Here is a 20,747-nt window from a genome sequence, read left to right as displayed (position 1 = left end):
AGCTCCAGTCCACAGACGCTCGTGACGTTTGCGGTCCACCACTAAAAGGGGCTGACCTAGAGGGAGGTGCTCCAGTGGAGCTGAAATATCGCTGTAGCCCTGGGGAGTCCACGCCTCTATCCTTTTCCCTACCACCTTCATAGGAAGGCCTTTTAAATATATATATTTCTTTATTGATTTCAGAGAGGAAGGGAGAGGGAAAGAGAGAAACAACGATGAGAATCATTGACCGGCTGCCTCCAGCACGTCCCCTACTGGGATCGAGCCTGCAACCCAGGCAGGTGCCCTTGGCGGGAATGGAACCTGGGACCCTTCAATCCGCAGGCCAACGCTCTATCCACTGAACCAAACCAGCTAAGGAACTAGAAGAGCTTTGCGCCAATTAACAGGTCCTGCGCCGGGGGCAGGGGTCTCGCCGGTGATTGGTTCTTTGACCCGCACCAAAGCACCTTTAGTTCCGCCCAGTGGTGGTTTTCGCTGGGTTGGCAACGCCTAAGTGTGCGCATGCGCCCACGCGCTTCTACCCTTTGGAGTCTCTTCCCTTAGACTTGGGCTCTGCGCACGCCCAAAGGGCTCCCGGCTTCTCAGCGCCCCGACGCCTTCTCGCGCTTGCGCATTCATGCCGTCAGGTTTTCCTTTTCCGGGTCCCAACTGGGCCTGTCGGGCGCATGCGCCACTGCAGGCTGGCGGCTCGCGGCACCTTCTTCCGGCCTCCCCCTTGGGCCGGCGCCTGCAGGAGCGGGGCGAGTGTGGATCCCGAAGCGAGTGACCTGTGACCCCGGAAGTGGACCTCAGGGTCCCGGGGCTCTCCCGGACCGGAGCCGGGGAGCCGTCGTCTGCATCCCCGGAGCACCCATCCCACGCCCACCTCTGGATGCCGCCGACGGGTGCCCGGCCCGTGCCCCGCGCCCGCTCGCCGGTTCGGCCCCTCGGAGCAGTTCTGGGTCGGGGGTGGGGGCCCAGACCCCGCCCCTGATGCGGCTCCACCGCCGCGCCCTGGTCTGGCTCCGCTGACTGCCCCGGCCGGCCCCGCCCCCTGCCCGCAACCTCGCCCCGCCGACCCCTCTTCCCTGGGGGAGGCCATGGCGTGAGCGCGGCCGGCCCCGGGGCCTTCGGGCGCCAGGCGGGGCATGGGCCGCGGGCCGCCCCCATGAGGGTCCCGGGACGGGGGCGCGCGCAGCAGTGGCGGGGCCATGGGGTCGCAGGTGTTACAGATCCTGCGCCAGGGGGTGTGGGCCTCGCTCACCGGCGGTTGGTTCTTCGACCCGCACCAGAGCACCTTCTCCAACTGCTTCCACCTCTACGTCTGGATCTTCCTGCTCACCTTCCCCTTCCTGCTGTACATGGTGAGACACGGCCACCGCCTACCTGTAACTCCCGCGGCGAAAGTGAAGGCGGATGTGGCGGAGGGTTGGCAGCCCGGCAGGGATCCGGGACGGCGCCCTGGGTGCCGGGGCGCGGAGAGGGGAATCTCCGCAGTTTGGGGCGTGTGGAGAAGCAGTCACAGCCTCCCTTTGCTGGGCTGGTGACCTTGAGCACCTCGTGTAATTTCCTGAGTTAGGAGACAGGGCCCCCGGCAAGGCATTTTCACTAGTTTCACTGCGGGATGGCGAAGCCTCCTGCGAATGGGTGAGTCCGAGCGGTCCGGCGGTGCTAGGGCTGTTGACTTGCTGTTGCTGACGTCTCCAGGTCCTGCCCCCCAGCTTGATGGTGGCCGGTGTGTACTGCCTTGTGGTGGCTGTCATCTTCACTACCATCAAGACTGTGAACTACCGGCTGCATGCCATGTTCGACCAGGGCGAGATTGTGGAGAAGCGCAACTCGACCATGGGGGAGCCGGAGGAGGAGCCTGCCCAGGGGGACAGCAATCTGCTCAGGTGGGCGGGGCGGGCGGGGCTCTGTTGGGGATTGAAGGCTTCTTGGTGCCTGGGCCTGAGCATTGGAGGACGGAGGAGGGCCTAGGGAACACTGGCTCCATGGGTGGTCAGTCCTGGTTCTGTGGTTGGCCCTGGAATTGTGAAGGAATGCTTGGGAAGTGAGAAGTGATGGGGAAGGCAGAGGAAGTACTGTGTAAAGAGGGTAGGTTAGCTCACAGCTGATGCTCTTTCCCACTTTCAGGGACCCTGGAGTGGAGATGACAGTGTTTCGGAAAGTGAGTTCCACCCCCCCAGTACGTTGTAGCTCCCAGCATTCCGTGTTTGGCTTCAACCAGGTCTCGGTGAGTGATCCCAGCCTTCAGCCTCTCCTACTCCTCTCCTGGGAGCCCTCCCCACCATGGGTAGGTCCTGGGCTTACTTCCTGTCCTGTCTGCTCCTTCACATCTTTCTCCATCTGCTCAGGAGTTGCTTCCCCGGATGGAGGACTCCGGGCCCCTCAGAGGTAGGTGGCTGCTGCTCAGGGCTGAAGGTGGTGGTGTGGAACGGGATGGCGGGCAGCTGCCCTCGGGTCCTGCTGATGCCTTTGGGGCCACGGTTACAGACATCAAGGAGCTGGTGCGGGAGCAGGGCAGCAACAACGTGATCGTGACCTCAGCTGATCGAGAGATGCTAAAGTTAAGCTCACAGGAGAAACTGAGTGAGTGGGCTTAGTGTGGCAGGGGCTTGGGGGAAGACTGTCTTGTCTTAGAGTCACCCCAACTTTGCTTCCCTGGTGCTTTCTTTGTTCTGGATGGGGCCTTCTCAGGGTCCTACCCCAGCTGGGCTCTCAGAGAAAGCACGGGCCATAGATCCCTTAGCCACCTGTTCCTTTTGCAATGTGTCCTTCACTCACCTGCCTTCCTTTCTTTTGACAGTTGGAGACCTTCCCCAGACGCCCCTGGGCGCTGCCCCAGACCCCTCTCTCCCCAGCACGGACTCTTCGGAACGCTCTCCCCTGGCTGGAGATGGAGTCCCCTGGAGTGGGAGCAGTCTTGCTGACACTCCTATGAGTCCCCTACTGAAGGGGAGCCTCAGCCAGGAGCTGAGCAAGAGCTTCCTGACTCTGTCTCGGCCTGACCGGGCCCTGGTGAGGACCAGCAGTCGACGGGAACAACGCCGGGGAGTGGGTGGCTACCAGCCCCTGGACCGGCGGGGCTCAGGGGAACCCCTGCCCCAGAAAGCTGGCTCCTCAGATTCCTGCTTTAGTGGCACCGACAGGGAGACATTGAGCAGCTTCAAGAGTGAGAAGACTAACTCAACCCACCTGGACAGCCCCCCTGGGGGGCAGGCCCCTGAGGGCAGCGACACAGACCCACCCTCCGAAGCTGAGCTGCCAGCCTCACCAGATGCTGGAGTCCCCTCAGATGACACATTGCGTTCTTTTGACACAGTCATAGGAGCAGGGACACCACCAGGCCCAGCTGAGCCGCTCCTGGTTGTGCGGCCCAAGGACTTGGCTCTGCTTCGGCCTAGCAAACGGCGGCCGCCCGTGCGAAGACACTCCCCACCTGGCCATGCCCCTCGGAGGCCCCTGCTGGAAGGTGGGGGCTTCTTCGAAGATGAAGACACCAGCGAGGGCAGTGAACTGAGCCCGGCCTCCAGTCTCAGATCTCAGCGCCGCTATAGTACCGACAGCTCCTCTTCGTCCTGCTATTCCCCAGAGAGCTCCCGGGGCGCGGCAGGGGGTCCCCGGAAGCGACGGGCCCCTCATGGGGCTGAGGAAGGGACTGCTGTGCCCCCTAAGCGGCCCTATGGGACCCAGCGGACGCCTAGTACTGCCAGCGCCAAAACACATGCCCGTGTGCTGAGCATGGATGGGGCGGGGGGTGATGTCTTGAGGGCCCCCCTGGCTGGCTCCAAGGCTGAGCTGGAGGCCCAGGCAGGGGTGGAGCTGGCTGCTGGGGACCCCACTGTGCTGTCTGCTGAGGCCCATCGGGGACCTGCTGCCAACCAGCCTGGTTGGCGGGGGGAGCTGCAGGAGGAAGGTGCTGTGGGCGGAGGTAAGTGCCAGCTCCAGGGCTGGGTGGCTGGTGAGCTGGCTAGAGGCTTGGGTTCGGGCAAGGGGCAGGCTGGAGTGGGCCTGGTCAGTCAGCTCAGCCTGTCTCAGGCAGCAGATGGATGTGAACTCAGTGCCTGAGTGACATTGTCTGCCAAGTCCCTCAGGTAAGCAGGGCTGCAGCCATGGGGAGACAGACAGAGACCTCAGGCACCTTGCCCTTGGTGCTGCAGCTCGTACCTGAAACCTCTGCCCCTGAGGACTCTCAGCATCACATCTGTCATCCTGGGTCACCAGTGGGGCAGGGCAGATCATACTGTCCTTACTCTGAGATGTGGGAACTGGCATGAGTGGTTGGTGACCTCACTGGGCTCTACAGCCAGGGCATGGTTGGACTAGGCCTGCCCCCCGCACCCCCCTCCAGCTCCGTCCAAGCCACTGTCACTTATACTCGGGCTCTCTCTCTGGGCAGCAGCTGAGGAGACGGGAAAGCGGGACCACTCGAGCAATGTGAGGCGGACCCAGGCCATCCGGAGGCGCCACAACGCAGGCAGTAACCCCACTCCTCCAGCATCTGTCATGGGCTCGCCCCCTAGGTGAGGTCCTGTCACCGGTCGGAGGGTGGTGGGGCCAGGGGCCAGCTGGCTCTAGGTGGTGCTGACCCACGGCTGACTCTCTCCAGCAGCCTGCACGAAGCTCAGCGGGGCCGGGCTTCCTCCCACTCCCGGGCCCTGACGCTGCCCTCTGCCCTGCACTTCGCTTCCTCGTTGCTGCTCACTCGGGCTGGTGCCAACGTGCACGAGGCCTGCACCTTTGATGACACCTCGGAGGGGGCTGTGCACTACTTTTACGATGAGAGCGGTGAGCCCCTCCCTGAGTCCTGAGAACCCCGTAGGCCCAGCCTCTGACTCCAGCCAGCCCAGTGCCCCCTCTTCTGCTGGGGGTCTTCGTCAGCCCAGCAGCAGTGCTCGCCGTCAGGCACACCCTCACCTCTGGCTCTCTGGTGAGCGCCTTACCTGCATCGCCACCTGCAGCCTCTCTGGGGTGTGGATGGTCTCGTTATACCCGGTCTGCTGATGAGGAAACTGAGGCACAGCCTGAAGTCAGAGGCTAAGTCAGTGGTAGAACGGGATCCACACCCGGGTGCCTGAGTGCAGGGCCCAGGCTCTTGACCAGAGGCCCTCCCTTCTGCTCTTGTCCTCGGGGGCTGGGTAGAGGGACATAGCACAGAGTTCTCTCGAAGGCCTTGGTGCCCACGTGGGTCGGGCCTTGATGCTATTGTCTGTGACATGTTGCCAAATGTCCCACACCCCTGCTCCAGGCGTGCGGCGTTCCTACACCTTCGGGCTGGCTGGAGGCGGCTACGAAAACCCCGTAGGGCAGCAGGGGGAGCAGGCAGCCAATGGGACCTGGTGAGTCTCCCCACTGAGCTCTCCTGGGCCCGCAGCTGGTGGGCGGCCCTTTCTGGGAAGTTTTCTCTCCAAGGCTGAACTGGAGGCCCAGGTGGGCGGTGGAGGTGGCTCTGCGTGTCTCCCCATTTCTCCGTTTACTGGGTTGGGGAAGGGGCAGTTCAGAACCTCTAGGTGGGGGCAGTGAAGGGCAGGCCTACAAGGATCTCTTGGGTCCCTGACTCCATGATACATCTATGCAGGAGGCTTCCAGGGTCTTCCAGGAACTCAGGGCCACCTGCCCCCTCTGGAACCCCCTATTCTGTTCTTTTTCTGATCTGAGCAGCCCCTCCAGTTATGGCCTGGTATTGGCCTCAACCCCGCCCTGTGCCACTGGCCCTGACCCACATGGCTATGGTTTCCACAGGGACCGCCACTCACATTCCTCCAGCTTCCACTCGGCTGATGTCCCTGAGGTGGCTGCTGGCCTGAACCTGCTGCAGCCGAGGCCCGTGGTTCTGCAGGGCATGCAGGTGCGCCGAGTACCCCTGGAGATCCCGGAGGTGAGGAGCTGTCGGGATTGGGCCAGGACCTGTAGGAGGGGGCACGGGGTGGGGGAGACACCAAGCCCTCCCCCAGCTACCAGGAGGGACAGGCGGCTGAGTGAGGGCTCCAGGGGCCTTACGGTGTCTGTTCTGGCCTTTGATGGCTGGCACAGGGTGCCTGGATCTGAATGGTTCAGGGCGCTGCTTATTCAGCAAATGCAGCTGGAGTATCTTCTTTTTTTTAAAAAAAAAATATATTTTTACTGATTTCAGAGAGGAAAGGAGAGAGGGAGAGAGAGAGAAACACCAATGATGAGAGAGAATCATTGATTGGCTACCTCCTGCATGCCCCACACTGGGGATTGAGCCCACAACCCAGGCATATGCCCCGACGGGGAATCGAACCATGACCTCCTGGTTCATAGGTTGATGCTCAACCACTGAGCCACGCCGGCTGGGCATGGAGTATCTTCTTAATCCTGGAGGGACCCGTAGTCAGTGGAGATGACGGGTGTTAGCAGTGATACCTGCAGAAGGGGCAGGTTAACTTACTTACTAGTACAGTGGTCGGCAAACTGCGGCTCGCGAGCCACATGTGGCTCTTTGACCCCTTGAGTGTGGCTCTTTCACTAAATACTGACTTCTGGGCATGGGCCACGAAGTTTCAATTGCACTGTACATGCACGCCCGCATGTGGTCTTTTGTGGAAGAGCCACACTCAAGGGGTCAAAGAGCCACATGTGGCTCGCGAGCCGCAGTTTGCCGACCACTGTACTAGACAATAACTGCTGCTCCCTGCCTGGGCACCTGCCATGTGCGATAGCTTGGGGACACTGCTCCTGCTTGTCATCTCGGCAGTTACAGTGCTCTCTTCTACTCCTGAAAGTGTCCTGATTTGGACAATAATTTGCAGGGTCAGCCTAGTACTGGAAGTGCTAAGCATGCGTGAAACAGAGATTCAGAGTGTAAAGAGTAGTGATAAAAAGAGCATCTAGCGCCCGGGGCCACAGGTAGACCATGGGCATCGCGCAGAAGCCCCAGGTGCCTCTACCTGATGCACACATTCTCCTTAACTTTCATATGTGGTAGCAGCGTTGTCCTTGCACAGCTGACAGTCAGCTCCAAAGGTGGCTGCGTGTCTTTGTCTCTCCGTTACATCCCCGGGGCCCAGCACAAAGCCAGGCCCCAGGTTGGGCCCTATCAGTACTTGTTGAATGAAGAACACAAGAAGTCAAAGAGGTTATAGCAGTGACCTTGGCACCAGGTCTGTCCGTGGCCAGTGTTCTGTGTGTGCCACGGTGGGCTAGTCAGAGTGACCCCGAGGGCTCAGCATTTACACTGAGTCGTGAAGGACAAGGTGAATGTCAGTGAGCCCAGGAAGAGGCAGGAGATGCTGCCCGAGTGGAGAAGTCAGGTAGACACAGGAGCTGGTCCCGGGCAGGCAGTGAGCCACGTCCAGGGAACCTGGAGCAATGAGGAGGCCCTCGCAATGGAGAGCCGGGGCAGGCCACGGGGCTGCTGGAAGGTGGGGACTTTCTGTGCTGGAGGAAATGGTCGACCAGTACAGTGTGCCCAGTGGGGGGTGGAGGGGTGAGAGACCATGGAGAGGGCGAGGGGCTGATGGCCGCGGCTGTGGGGACTGCAGTTTGACCTGCTGGACCAGGACTCCCTGCACGAATCCCAGGAGCAGACACTGATGGAGGAGGCACCGCCCCGAGCCCAGCACAGCTATAAGTACTGGCTTTTTCCCGGCCACTGGACGTCTGTGCGCTACGAGCGTCTCGCCCTGCTGGCCCTGCTGGACCGGTGAGTGCCTGCCGTGTTAGCCCCAGTCCCTTCCAGACCCTGTGAATGTGTGGAGGCTCTCCTGGCATCCGAGAACCTGGCTGCTGGGGTCACTGAGGGTGCCCCAAAGACGAGTCTGCAGTGGGGTTTCTTTAGGTTCCTCTGGGGCACAAAGGGATGGCCAAGTGGGTGATGCCCTCTCCCAAAGCTCTGCTCAAAACAAACTGTTTCTGTTTAGCCTATTATTCTATTTGTTTTTGTGGTATATTTGGGTAAATTGAGTCCTAGTGCCTAAAAAAGCTGACAGACTATTTGTCACCCCATTTCTCAGGGGAAACTGAGGCCCAGAAAGTCAGAGCAGTCAGATGTCTTTTGTTGTCCGTGTGGACAATTTCGGCCTAGCACCCACGTCCTGTTTTCCTGTGTTCTGGGTTTCCCAAGGCTCTGTGACCAGTGTGCGTTGGGCTGCCGTGTGCCTCGTGTGGCATGCCTGAGCTGGAGATGGGCAGGTCCCACGAGTGGTGGCACCTGGAGTCCTCAGTCTCTAGAGGAGGCACAGATTGGGACACAAGGTGGCCACAGGGTGGCTTCCTGGAGCAGGTGCAACCTGGCCATGCCCCTGAGGTCATAGGTTAGAGGATGAGGACTGGCATGGGCACAGGCCCAGACAGGGGCCTTTGTGGTCAGGGTCTGCCCCCGCTCCTGTTGCCCCATTTAGTGGTGAGGAGGTTGTGTGACCTGACCCGCTGTCTCCCCAGGACTCGGGGGCTGCTGGAGAACATCCTGGGCGTCGGCCTGAGCAGCCTGGTCGCCTTCCTGGGCTACCTGCTGCTGCTCAAAGGCTTCTTCACCGACATCTGGGTCTTCCAGTTCTGCCTGGTCATCGCCTCCTGCCAGTATTCCCTGCTGAAGGTCAGGCCTGGCTCCTTTCCCCGCCTCCTTCCCATGACCTGTCTTGAGGGAGGTGAGCTAGCTCGAAGGCAAGATGCCTAAATCCCCTGTAGCCAGCCCCCATCTTACAAATGGGAGAACCGGGGCTCAGTACAGTTTAGGGTCCTTCCCTGGTCACTCATAACAGCCCAGTGGTAGAACTCAGCAGCTCCTGGGGCCCCTGTCCCCCCGAGGGTGCTGGCTCTCGGTGCAACGTAGCTCCCATCTCTTCCAGAGTGTTCAGCCTGATGCGGCATCTCCCATGCACGTAAGTCCTGGTGGAGCAGCCCCTGTGCCAGGAGGCTGGCCCTGGGCGGGGCTGAGACTAGGTGGGGAGGGTTCGGCTAGCCCCAGGTCCTCCGTCCTTCTGCCCCTCCCCTGCCAGGCTTTCTGTCTTTGGTCCAGGGCCAGGCCTGGGGCACCTGAGTGTGCATGTGCATGTGTGATGTGTGCACATGCATGCAGGGTGGTCAGTGGGGGAGGCCCAGCTCCTCACAGGCCCACTTCCCAGGGCCACAACTGGGTGATCGCGTACAGCCGGCCTGTCTACTTCTGCATCTGCTGTCTGCTCATCTGGCTGCTGGATGCCCTAGGCTCAGCTCAGCCCTTCCCGCCCGTCTCCCTCTACGGCCTCACGCTCTTCTCCGCCTCCTTTTTCTTCTGTGCCCGTGATGTGGCCACTGGTGAGACTGGGCAAGGCTGCAATGGCCCAGGGGAGCAAGGCCTCAAGGGTGGACCTAGGGCCAGCCTACAGGCTGACTGGGTCCTCACTTCCCCTCCTACCAGTGTTTACCTTGTGCTTCCCATTCGTCTTTCTCCTGGGCCTCCTGCCCCAAGTCAACACCTGCCTCATGTACCTGCTGGAACAGATAGACATGCACGGCTTTGGGGGCACAGGTATGGTGCCCACAGGTGGCTTGGAGGTTGGGGGGCAGGGTGGGGCCCAGGAGGGTACCATGGATTCGAAGAGCCTGTCTGTCCCCTCCCCTCCCCTCCCCTCCCCTCCCCTCCCCTCCCCCCCCTCCCCTCCCCTCCCCTCCCCAGGCAAGTGGTTTAAACCCAAAAATGCCAGAAGCTCTGGAGGCCTCTCAGGGCCGGGGGAACAGAAAAGGGGCTAGAGACGGGGTTCCAGGGAGGTTAGCCTCTGGGAGTTGAGGGGCAGCGGGGTGAGGGTGAGGTGGGGTGCCAGCAGGTAGGAGTCGGGCTTTAGCTGCTGTTTCTTACCTCGCAGCCGCCACCAGCCCACTCACTGCAGTCTTCAGCCTCTTCCGCAGCCTGCTGGCGGCTGCCCTGCTCTACGGCTTCTGCCTCGGGGCCATCAAGGTAGCGATGACTGTGCGGTGGAGGGCATGCTGAGGCCCAGGGTGTTGTCGGGACAGGGCTGTGTATTGGGCTTAGCTCAGCAATGGCTTCTCCCATGGGGGGCGGCATCCCCTTCTCCCACCTCACCTCCTCTCCCCTCCCCTGACCAGCATGCGTTCTCTCCCCAGACTCCTTGGCCAGAGCAGCACGTCCCAGTCCTCTTCTCGGTCTTCTGTGGCCTCCTGGTGGCACTGTCCTACCACCTGAGCCGACAGAGCAGTGACCCCACCGTGCTCTGGTGGGTGCCTGCATGTGCCAGTCTCTGTGCACACACGTGTGTTTGTATGTGTGTCTTTGCATGGCAAGGGTTGGGGGGGTCGGTCTGGGTCTGTGCATGTGCCTGTCACCGACTGACCTTGGGGCCTGTGGGAGGAGGGGGCTCTCTCCAGACCTGGGTACCTGATTCTTCTCACCCCGCAGGTCTCTGATCCGAAGCAAGCTCTTCCCTGAGCTGGAGGAGCGGAGCTTGGAGACAGCCCGGGCCGAGCCCCCAGACCCACTGCCAGACAAGATGCGCCAGTCCGTGGTGAGGGGCCCGCGTGTGGGGCTCTAGTATTGGGGTGGGGGCTGAGCAAGGGTGTTGTCAGCCACTGGGAGGCGGGCACCCAAGCTGATTTTCCTGGCCCTGCAGCGCGAGGTCCTGCACTCTGACCTGGTGATGTGTGTGGTGATCGCCGTGCTCACCTTTGCCATCAGCGCCAGCACCGTCTTCATTGCCCTGAAGGTTTGTGTGGCCAGGCCGCCCCCTTCCCCCTTGGTTCTTGCAGGAGCCTGCTTGACCTGAGGGCCCTGAGCAGCTGGGGCCTCACGTCCCCTCAGCCCCTGCCCAGCCTGTGCCCAGGCCCCCTGTGGCCCTCGCCTCACTCCCCTTGGCTGAGCCTCTGGCCTCTCTCTCTTGCAGTCAGTGTTGGGGTTCGTGTTGTATGCACTGGCCGGGGCCGTGGGCTTCTTCACACATTACCTGCTGCCACAACTCCGCAAGCAGCTGCCCTGGTTCTGCCTGTCGCAGCCTGTGCTGAAGCCGCTGGAGTACAGCCAGTACGAAGTGCGCGGTGAGTGCCCGCCTTTGTGCTGGGACCCCTCCACCCCCCCCCCCCCCCCCCCCCCCCCCCCGCCCTGACTTCCTGGCTGGTCACAGTGTGGTCCTCTCGGCTTAGAGGGCCAGCAGGGGGCAGCCTCCTCCTGGGCTGCCCCGTCTGCTTCACTGCTCTCTGTGCCCTCTCCTGCCCGCTGGGCCCCGCTTGGCTCCTGCTTTGCTCTCACCCTGCCTGTTCCGCCCTATTTGCTCACCCTGCGTTCTCCAAGGAGATGGAAGAATTCCAGGGCCTTAAAGAGATCTCTTGTCCAGAGTTACCAGCTGGTTACCCGTGGACTTGTCTGCCTGGTGCACGTTTTCACTTGGGCGGTGCAACAAACTCACTGGAGCCTGTATTTAATGTCTGGATTTGTTATACAGAGGCCCACGTGCCTTGTTTTTATAAAACGATGGAAGATCTAGCCCTGGGCCAGCATTTCCATGTGGCTGTAATTAGCTTGAGCCAAGTGGCAGTGGCCCCTTCAGAAGGGCCCTGGAGCTTAGGGTCACTGTGTTGGGCCTCACCCACCTGCCTTGGCTGTAGCAGGCGTCTGGGAAGCCCTGGTCAGGCCTTACAACACCTTCCTGAAGCCCCTGAACACTCCTTGCCCAGGCCTCCTCACCCCTATTTGAGTGCAGAGACCATCGCCTCCCCCATCAGAGTCTCTAGGGACCTGGAACCCCACGTCCTACGGTCTGCCCTCCCTCCAGGTTTCCTCCGGGGGCACACCTGTCCTGGCTCTGCAGCGGGGGGGAGGGTGGAGGGAGGTGCTGACAACAGCGCCTTGTATTGCAGGTGCTGCCCAGGTGATGTGGTTTGAGAAGCTGTACGCCGGTCTGCAGTGTGTGGAGAAGTACCTCATCTACCCCGCCGTGGTGCTCAACGCCCTCACGGTGGATGCCCACACTGTGGTCAGCCACCCGGACAAGTTCTGCCTCTAGTGAGGACCCCCCCCTCCTACCACCTACATTCCCGTGTGATCCACGGGGAAACCGAAGCCCAGAGGAATGAGACCTGCCTCAGTGCCCAGCAAGCTAAAGGGGACCCCAGCTCCTAACTCGCTTTCCGTTGAGCAGTTGCCTCTTGGAAAGCAGTGTGTTTCCCAAATATGTCTAAAGGGGGTGACCCTACGAGGGCAGAGACTAAGGTTCTGCCTGTCGCAGCCTGTGCTGAAGCCGCTGGAGTACAACCAGTACGAAGCCATCCTGCCCTACTCACTTAAGGGTCATTGGCCCAAAAGAGCAGGGCCAGCCCAGCAGAGCCCAGGCAGCACAGCCGTGTCCCCTGAGTCCCCTCCAGGCAACTAATACAATCCCTGCCCCTCACCCCTAGCTGCCGGGCGCTGCTGATGACCGTGGCTGGGCTGAAGTTGCTGCGCTCTGCCTTCTGCTGTCCACCCCAGCAGTACCTGACCCTGGCCTTCACAGTCCTGCTCTTCCACTTCGACTACCCGCGCCTCTCCCAGGGCTTTCTGCTTGACTACTTCCTCATGTCCCTGCTCTGCAGCAAGGTGAGCCGGTGGCTGCATTGCGGTCTCTGGGCTGTGCAGCAGGAGCAGAGCTCTTCTGCCTCAGTGGGGGGTGGGGGGGGGTGACTCCCAGGGGCCTGCGCCCCTCTAGCTGCTGTCCCACATCAGCCCCGCTGTGGGCCTTCCCAGCAGCTTCTTGAGGGACAGAGAGGAAGGTGTGGTCTAAAGAGGTTAAGTGACTTGCTTCAGGTCCCCGAGAGAATTGGTCACCAACTAGGATTTGTGTTTCTTACTTACAAATATATGTTTTTATTGATTTTGGAGAGAAAGGGAGAGGGATAGAGAGTAACATCGACTGGCTGCCTCCTGCACACCCCACACTAGGGATCGAGCCTGCAGACTGGGCATGCGCCCTGACTGGAATTCGAACCCAAGACCTCTTGGTTCATAGGTCAACGCTCAGCCAGTGAGCCATGCTGGTTGGGCACCAGCCAGGGTTTGAATCTCGGTCTTTCTCTGAATCGTGATACTTGACCACCTTCCTTGTGAGCAGGAGATAGGTCTTGGCCTTGTTCTCAGGACACCCACTTCTGGGCTCTGCCCCTTTGCCAGCAACAGTCCAGTTAAGAGCTGAGTTGCAGAAGCCCCTAGGACCTGGGTGTATATAAACTTCTCTCTCTAGCCCTGGCCGGTTTGCTCAGTGGATGGAGCGTTGGCTTTCAGACTGAAGGGTCCTGGGTTCGATTCCGGCCAGGGGCACATGCCTGGGTTGTGGGCTCGAGTCCCAGTCGGGGGGGTGCAGGGGGCAGCTGATCAATGATTCTCTCTCATCATTGATGTTTCTATCTCTCTATTCCTCTCTGAAATCAATAAAAATATATATTTGTAAAATGAATTAAAACAAAACAAAAAAACTTCTCTGCCAGGCTGCAGGACACCCCAGTGGGGGTTGGGGTCACAGTGAACAAAGGACTGGTCCTGGCTCTGCACTTGTGCTGCAGCGTCGGCCCGAGCCCTTTCTCACTCGCTGGGCATTCTGACCTGGTTTTCTGGCCTGGCCCATGGTAGTGGAGAGCCAGACTGTCTCCGCTGAGGCAGGGCCTGTGACTGTGTCTAGACTTTTGGTACCATAGTCGAGGTCCAGCCTCATCACTGACAGAGAGATGGCCTGAGCTAGTCCTACCTGCCCTGCGTCCTCTGAACCTCGGCTCTCCCATCTGTGAAGGGAGCCTGCTCCTTGAGTGGTTGGACGAATTAAATGCCCCCTCAGCGTGGTGGCTAATGGTAACAAGTGCTTTGAGCCACGTCCAGAGAGAAAGGGCTGGGAGTGAACTTGAGCTTGACTCTCATGTGGGCAGCCAGTGGGGTACCCCAAGGCTCTGAGTGGGCACTTGGTAGACCCCACTCTGTGAGTGACCTCCTGTCTTTGACGTTCTCCCCTCTGACCTGCCAGCTGTGGGACCTGCTGTACAAGCTGCGCTTCGTGCTGACCTACATCGCGCCCTGGCAGATCACCTGGGGCTCGGCTTTCCACGCTTTTGCCCAGCCCTTCGCCGTGCCACGTACCCGGCCTACCGCCCGCTGCCTGGGTGGGGGTGTGCAGAGAGGACCATGGCTTAAGATGGGGGGTGCACGGGATGGATTGGCAGGGGTTGAGGGGTGGTGAGGGGTGCGGGGAAGGGTCCAATGTCCTGGCCACCTCCTTGACTCGTGCCCAGACTCGGCCATGCTGTTCGTTCAGGCCCTGCTCTCAGCGCTCTTCTCCACGCCCCTTAACCCCCTGCTGGGCAGCGCTGTCTTCATCATGTCCTATGCGCGGCCCCTGAAGTTCTGGGAGCGCGACTACAAGTGAGTCTCCAGGGAGACCGGCACCTGCTCGGAGGGACCCTGGGGGGCAGGGGCTGCTGCCTGAGGCAGGGAAGGTTCCGGGAGGGAGGCCAGCTGGGCCCTGCGGCGGGCCAAGTGGGCTTCGGGTGGTTGGTCTGATGAGGGCAAAACCCAGGCCACACCAAGGCCTCGGGCTCACCCTGGGCTTCTTGGCTGTGTGGTCCTGGGTGAGTCCCCTCCCGCTCCTGAGTCTCAGCCTCCTCCTAAGTAACGGTGCTGTCATGGCATCCGCCCAGGCAGGAGCGTGGGCTCAGCGGGACGTGAGGGTGGGCTGAGGGGGGTTGCCATCTGCGCCCACTTGCTCTGCGCCCACTGTGCTGCCGCTCTCTCTGAACAGCACTAAACGTGTGGATCATTCCAACACCCGCCTGGTCACACAGCTGGACCGGAACCCCGGTGTGTACTCGGCCATTCAGGGGGCTTTCAGGTGGGGTCTCCTGAGGAGGGGGCCTCGCTTACTTGTCACTTGTCTGTCTGTCCTGGTCCCAGGCGCTGATGACAACAACCTCAACTCCATCTTCTATGAGCACTTGACACGCTCGCTGCAGCACACGCTGTGTGGGGACCTGGTGCTGGGCCGCTGGGGCAACTACGGCCCCGGCGACTGCTTCGTCCTGGCCTCCGACTACCTCAATGCCCTGGTGCACCTCATCGAGGTCGGCAACGGCCTCGTCACCTTCCAGCTGCGTGGCCTTGAGTTCCGGGGTGAGTGCTGGCCTTGCCTGACGCAGGATGCTCGTTCAGAGTGTGTGCAGGCTGGAGGCCGGTCCAGCTCTGCCCTGGTTTTCCAGGTGACCTTGAGCAAGGCACTCTTCCTTCCTGGGTTTGCCAGTCTGAGCAGTGGGGTGGCAGGGTCTCCTTTGGCCAAGCTCTGTCCCTGCCTGGACTTTGGGGCTGATGTGACTGACCGGACTGCGTGGTGAAGGCTTGGGCCTGGAGCTCTGAGTTCTCCCGCCAGTGCCTTCTGGCCTGCTCCCTGGCCTTGGGCTTGGCCCAGGTTGGGTGCCACACATAACCCCTGTGGGTGAACTAGCCTCTTAGCCACAGGAGGACGTACACACTGGATGCCTGCTTCAGAAGCGGCCCCTAGCGGCGCACAGGGCTCTGAGCACAGCTCATGAACCTGAGCAAAGCCACTTCTCTTTGAGCTTCAGTCTGCCTCTAAACGAGGGACCAGAGCCCTGTGCCCTCACCTAGCATCCCCGTTTGGAGGGTGATGGGTGCGCACTCACGGGGAGGAGGGAGGCAGGGCGCCGGGTGGTCCTCTGAAGGGCACCTCTCCCCACAGGCACATACTGCCAGCAGCGTGAGGTGGAGGCCATCACCGAGGGCGTGGAGGAGGACGAGGGCTGCTGCTGCTGTGAGCCTGGCCACCTGCCGCGGGTCCTGTCCTTCAATGCTGCCTTCGGGCAGCGCTGGCTGGCCTGGGAGGTGACGGCCAGCAAGTACGTGCTGGAGGGCTACAGCATCAGCGACAACAACGCAGCCTCCATGCTGCAGGTCTTCGACCTCCGCAAGATCCTCATCACCTACTATGTCAAGGTACGGCAGCGGGGGCTGCACAGCGGCGTCCTGCTCACTGGCCGGCAGCACCCCGAGTGCCAGCTTCTGGATTGGTGGGAGCCTGTTTTGCCCAAGGGAAGCAGAGGCCTCCGGAGTGCGTGCAGGCTGGACGCCAGTCTCAGCATCCTCCCTCAGAAGGCAGTAGCATTGAGGGCAGGTGGGCAGCACTTACTGTGCCAGGCCAGCCCGCCCCGCATTCCCAAGGGTTTTCTTTTTTGGTTCTTGGAGGCTGTGGTGGGCCCAGACTATGGAGATGCCCTCTAGGCAAAAGGTCAGTCAGGAACCAGTCTGCCTGGAGCCCAAAGTGACCCCATAGCCATCTTGTCCTACTCACCCATTAGGCTCCTGGTACCCCTTCCTCTTGTTAAGGGGGCAGCCCAGCCCTCTCCAGACTGTCCAACCTCCTTCCCACAGCCAGAGTGATACGGGGCTGCTCCATTCCAGCCGCCATGTACTGGGAGCTGATGAGGCCCCACTCAGCGTGGCTTCCAAAAGCTCCTCTCCATGTGCCCAAACACTGCTTAGACACCAGCAGTCTCCTAAGGGGTCCGGAATTCCCTGACTTTGGGCACAGGATGGCTTTTTTCTGAGGGTAGGTCCTGTGACAGTCACACTTGAGCTGCCTGAAGAGACCTGTGCGCGGGCCCCAGTGGCCTGTAGGCAGCCCCACTAACCCAGCCTGACTTTCCCAGGCTTCTGAGATCTGGACCCCATGGCATCATGAGTAAAGGTCCTGGGATCCCATCGCACCTCCGTCAGCCCTGCTGTGTAAATTTTGGCAGGCCTGTGGTTTGTCCGAGCCTCAGTTTCCCTCACAAATGGGGCATCTTCCGAAGCAAGCATTTGCCACAGTGCAGGACCCCAGGGACGCTCTGTAAGGAGGGGTGCTTGCTTTCCGCCTTCTCGAGCTCCTCCAGGGCCCAAGGGAGAGGAGCAGATTTGCCTGTGTGGCTTCCGGAAGCCGAGGTGGGACATGGATGGGCGTCCGAGGAAGCAGGCCCTGCTCAGCGTCGGGGAGAAGCCCCTTTACCCGACACGCTCTCCTGCAGCAGTGCCCGGCCAGGGCTAAGGTACCGCCCCCCGCACTGCCCAGCCCTGACGCCTGCCGTCTCCTCTCAGAGCATCATCTACTATGTGAGCCGCTCCCCAAAGCTGGAGGCGTGGCTGGGCCATGAGGGCATCTCGGCCGCCCTGCGGCCTGTGCGGGCGCCCGGCTATGCGGACTCGGACCCCACCTTCTCCCTGAGCGTGGACGAGGACTACGACCTGCGCCTCTCCGGCCTCTCGCTGCCCTCCTTCTGCGCCGTGCACCTGGAGTGGATCCAGTACTGCGCCTCCCGGCGCAGCCAGGTCTGGACTGCCTTCTCCTCCCCTGGGTGGCCTGCTCTCACCCTCAGCCTCCCTTGGCCTGGGTCCCAGCCCCAACCCCAACCCAAGTTCCCTGTCCCAGGTCTGAGCTGGGCTCTGGGGATGGGGGTCCTTGTGCCACAGCCCGTGGATCAGGACTGGAACTCGCCGCTGGTCACTCTGTGTTTTGGCCTGTGTGTGCTGGGCCGCCGGGCCCTGGGGACGGCCTCTCACAGCATGTCTGCCAGGTGAGTGCCCGCATCCGGCAGGCTGGTCACCCTCCCCTCCACCCCTCCATGAAGAGCTCCAGGCCAGAGGCCACCAGGAGTCACCTCTGGTCTTCCTTCGGTGTGGCTCTCTTGTGGGCAAGGTACCCCATAGCCGTGACCTTCTCTGTTCCTCACCACCCTGTGAGGGACCTGGGCAGAAACTGACCTCCTTGTCCAGATGGGGAAACTGAGGCCCAGCATGAAGATTGGCCTCGGCTTAGCCCGCTGCATGTGGAGCCAGCGCTAAGAAACCTTGGCGCTCACCTCCTGGCTCCTTTTCCAGCCTGGAGCCCTTCCTCTACGGCCTGCACGCCCTGTTCAAGGGGGACTTCCGCATCACCTCCCCGAGAGACGAGTGGGTCTTTGCCGACATGGACCTGCTTCACCGCGTGGTGGCACCCGGGGTTCGCATGGCCCTCAAGCTTCACCAGGTGGGGAGAGGCGTGCCCAGGCAGAGTGGGCAGGTGGGGGTGAAGCCCCTCGGGGCAGGGGCCCCTGACCCCAGCCCTCCGGTCCTCCCACAGGACCACTTCACGTCCCCAGATGAGTATGAGGAGCCAGCCGCCCTGTATGATGCCATCGCGGCCAATGAGGAGCGGCTGGTCATCTCGCATGAGGGCGACCCGGCCTGGCGCAGCGCGATCCTCAGCAACACGCCCTCGCTGCTGGCGCTGCGCCACGTCCTGGATGACGCCTCTGACGAGTACAAGATCATCATGCTCAACCGGCGCCACCTCAGCTTCCGAGTCATCAAGGTGGGGCCAGCCCCCCCGCCCCCCCGACCCGGCCCCTGTCCTGCTGCAGCCCCTGACCCTTGCATGTGGCCTCCCGCAGGTGAACCGAGAGTGTGTGCGCGGCCTGTGGGCCGGGCAGCAGCAGGAGCTGGTGTTCCTGCGCAACCGCAACCCGGAGCGCGGCAGCATCCAGAACGCCAAGCAGGCGCTCCGCAACATGATCAACTCCTCCTGCGACCAACCACTGGGCTACCCCATCTACGTGTCGCCCCTCACCACCTCGCTGGCTGGCAGCCACCCCCAGCTGCGGGCGCTGTGGGGCGGCCCCATCAGCCTGGGCGCCATTGCCCGCTGGCTTCTGCACAGCTGGGAACGGTAAGCCCTCACTGCCACCCAACCTGGGAGGCTGGTTCACGGGGAAGGAAGCTGAGGCTCGAGGAGATGAAGCCACTTCCTCCAGGGTCTCGGGGAGGAAGTGCTGGAGCCAGGATGGAGCCGAGAGCTGACCCCTTCCTAGAGCTGACTCGGCTCCACCCCACCCCACAGCTGAAGGTGGCCTTTAGCCTTAAGAGCCATTGGTAATGCCTTCCTGAAAAGATCCTGTAAAGCAGATGGCAAAATCTCTTAGAGACAGCACCCCAGGGCTCAGGAATGTTAAGAGACTTGTCCTGAACTGAGAACTTCCGTTTGTGAGGTCTCTGGCCTTTCCACCAACTTCTTCACCTCCCCCCCTCCAGGCTTCATAAGGGCTGTGGTGCCGGCTGCAATAGTGGCGGAAACGTAGACGACTCAGACTGTGGTGGAGGCGGTGGCTTGACCTCCCTCAGCAATAACCCCCCCTTGGCACACCCCACACCTGAGAACACAGCAGGTGAGCCAGCGAGGCCAGGCTGAACCAGTAGGTGAGGGGACAGCCTAGCTGAGTGTCTGCCCTCTTATCTGTCTTCCACAGGCAGTGGCGACCAACTCCTCCCACCAGGTGCTGGCTGGGGCCCGAGGCCCTCCCTTAGCAGTTCTGGTGATGGCCGCCCCCCTTCTCTGCTGCACTGGCCACCCCCTCGGCTCCCTGGACAGCCCCCCGCTTCACCTGCCCCCACTGAGGGTCCCCGGCCCTCAAGGCCCCCTGGCACTGGTCTCCTCTGTTCCGAAGGTCCCAGTGGGAAGTGGAGCTTGGGGGGTCGAAAGGGGCTAGGGGGATCCGAGGGGGAGCCAGCCTCAGGGAGCCCCAAAGGAGGCACCCCCAAATCTCAGGTAAGGATCCAGTGGGAGGGGTGGGTTCTGGGCAGCTCAGGTCTTCTTCTACCAACCTATCTCCCCTCCCCCAGGCGCCCCTAGACCTCAGCTTCAGCCTGGATATCAGCACCGATGCCTCACCCCCCCGAGCAGCCCAGGACATTCCTTGCTTGGACAGCAGTGCTCCGGAGAGCGGCACACCCACGGGGGCCCCGGGTGGCTGGCCTGCCCCTTCTGAGGAGCGTGAGAGCCCAGCCGCCCAGCCCCTGCTGGACCATCAGTACTGAGTGCCCCACTCTTCTCTGGATCCCAGCCCGGATTCAGTGACTTGGACCATGGCCTCTGGCCCTCTCTGCTGGACCACAGGACTGAATGGTTTTGGCTTCCGTCCACATCTGAACCCTGACCTCTGGTTGCCTTAGCCAGAGCACCAGAACTAAGTGGCCCAGAACTCTTACCTTGACCCCTGATCTCTCATCCCTAGTCCAGGGCCTGGACTCCCCGAACTGAGGCAGGCAGCCTCCCAGCCAGGCCCGAAGAGCCAAACCCATGGGCTGGTCCCGCTTCACGCCTGTGGCAGGACTGACGGCCTCTGGGCCTGCACTGCCTGCAGGGGCAGCCCCGTGGCCCGGACCTGGGGCTGAAACGTGGGAAGGGTGGTTTCTTTTTCTTTTTTTCTTTTTTTTTTTCTTCCGTGCTTCGGAGACACCAGAATTAATAACACTATTTTTGATTTTGGTTGGTGGTTTCTGCTTCTCTCTGGGAATGTTTGGGTGGAAGGTGGAGTTGCCAGGTCAGAGTGAGTGAGCATGGAGAGGAGTATAAAGGATGGGGGGAAGACCAAGGTGGGGTTCAGGTAGGCCTGGGTCCCCTTCCTTACAAGCCTATTCCCTGTTCAAGCCTTGATCTAAAATCCCCTTTGTTTCATTTCTTCTCACCTGTGTAACATTTGGAGTCTTCCAGCCACCGTGGCTGGCTCCTCCAATGATCAGCCCTGATAACTGGCCTTATTTGGCCAAGACCTTCCTCTGAGCCCAATTTCTCCAGCTGTAAGGAAGGTGACACCTGTGTGCGGTGTTGTAAGGACAAACAAGTGTGCGTAGAGCAGGACCAGTGCTTAGCAAGGTCTCAGACCGCAGTGGTCTCTGTTCCTGCGCACCTGGTAGAGTGGACACTGGGTATCCGCTCTGGCCTCCCCGTTGGTCAGAGGGGCAGGTCCGCTTGTTTGTGCGGCTTAGCCTGGCGCTG

General features: G+C 61.3%; 1 protein-coding gene across 8 annotated transcripts; it reads left to right on the top strand.

The window, feature by feature from the left end:
• The first annotated feature begins 274 nt into the window (after positions 1 to 274).
• PCNX3 (pecanex 3) lies at positions 275 to 20,237 on the top strand. 8 transcript variants are annotated; one of them, XM_036326636.1, is made up of 35 exons: positions 275 to 1,346; positions 1,690 to 1,877; positions 2,119 to 2,218; positions 2,340 to 2,379; positions 2,479 to 2,574; positions 2,792 to 3,916; positions 4,388 to 4,508; positions 4,598 to 4,773; positions 5,234 to 5,324; positions 5,728 to 5,863; positions 7,491 to 7,651; positions 8,389 to 8,542; positions 8,796 to 8,828; positions 9,072 to 9,243; positions 9,347 to 9,457; positions 9,792 to 9,883; positions 10,051 to 10,160; positions 10,343 to 10,448; positions 10,554 to 10,646; positions 10,824 to 10,974; positions 11,794 to 11,938; positions 12,331 to 12,508; positions 13,920 to 14,028; positions 14,185 to 14,314; positions 14,691 to 14,749; positions 14,843 to 15,058; positions 15,642 to 15,895; positions 17,036 to 17,266; positions 17,408 to 17,511; positions 17,816 to 17,963; positions 18,057 to 18,287; positions 18,367 to 18,641; positions 19,004 to 19,137; positions 19,219 to 19,517; positions 19,592 to 20,237. In XM_036326636.1, the coding sequence occupies exons 1-35, from the start codon at positions 1,194 to 1,196 to the stop codon at positions 19,784 to 19,786; spliced, it is 6,117 nt and encodes a 2,038-aa protein (XP_036182529.1). In that variant the 5' UTR covers positions 275 to 1,193; the 3' UTR covers positions 19,787 to 20,237. The 8 variants fall into 8 exon arrangements, with proteins under 8 accessions (XP_036182529.1, XP_036182527.1, XP_036182528.1 ...); XM_036326634.1 differs by having other exon boundaries at positions 4,595 to 4,773; XM_036326635.1 differs by having other exon boundaries at positions 4,385 to 4,508.
• Positions 20,238 to 20,747: the final 510 nt, after the last annotated feature.

The sequence above is a fragment of the Myotis myotis genome, unplaced genomic scaffold (assembly GCF_014108235.1).
Source record: "Myotis myotis isolate mMyoMyo1 unplaced genomic scaffold, mMyoMyo1.p scaffold_m19_p_10, whole genome shotgun sequence".
In the NCBI taxonomy this organism is placed as follows: Eukaryota; Metazoa; Chordata; class Mammalia; order Chiroptera; family Vespertilionidae; genus Myotis; species Myotis myotis.
The sequence above is the reverse complement of the archived record's forward strand: the minus strand, read 5'-3'. Positions and strand labels throughout refer to the sequence as shown.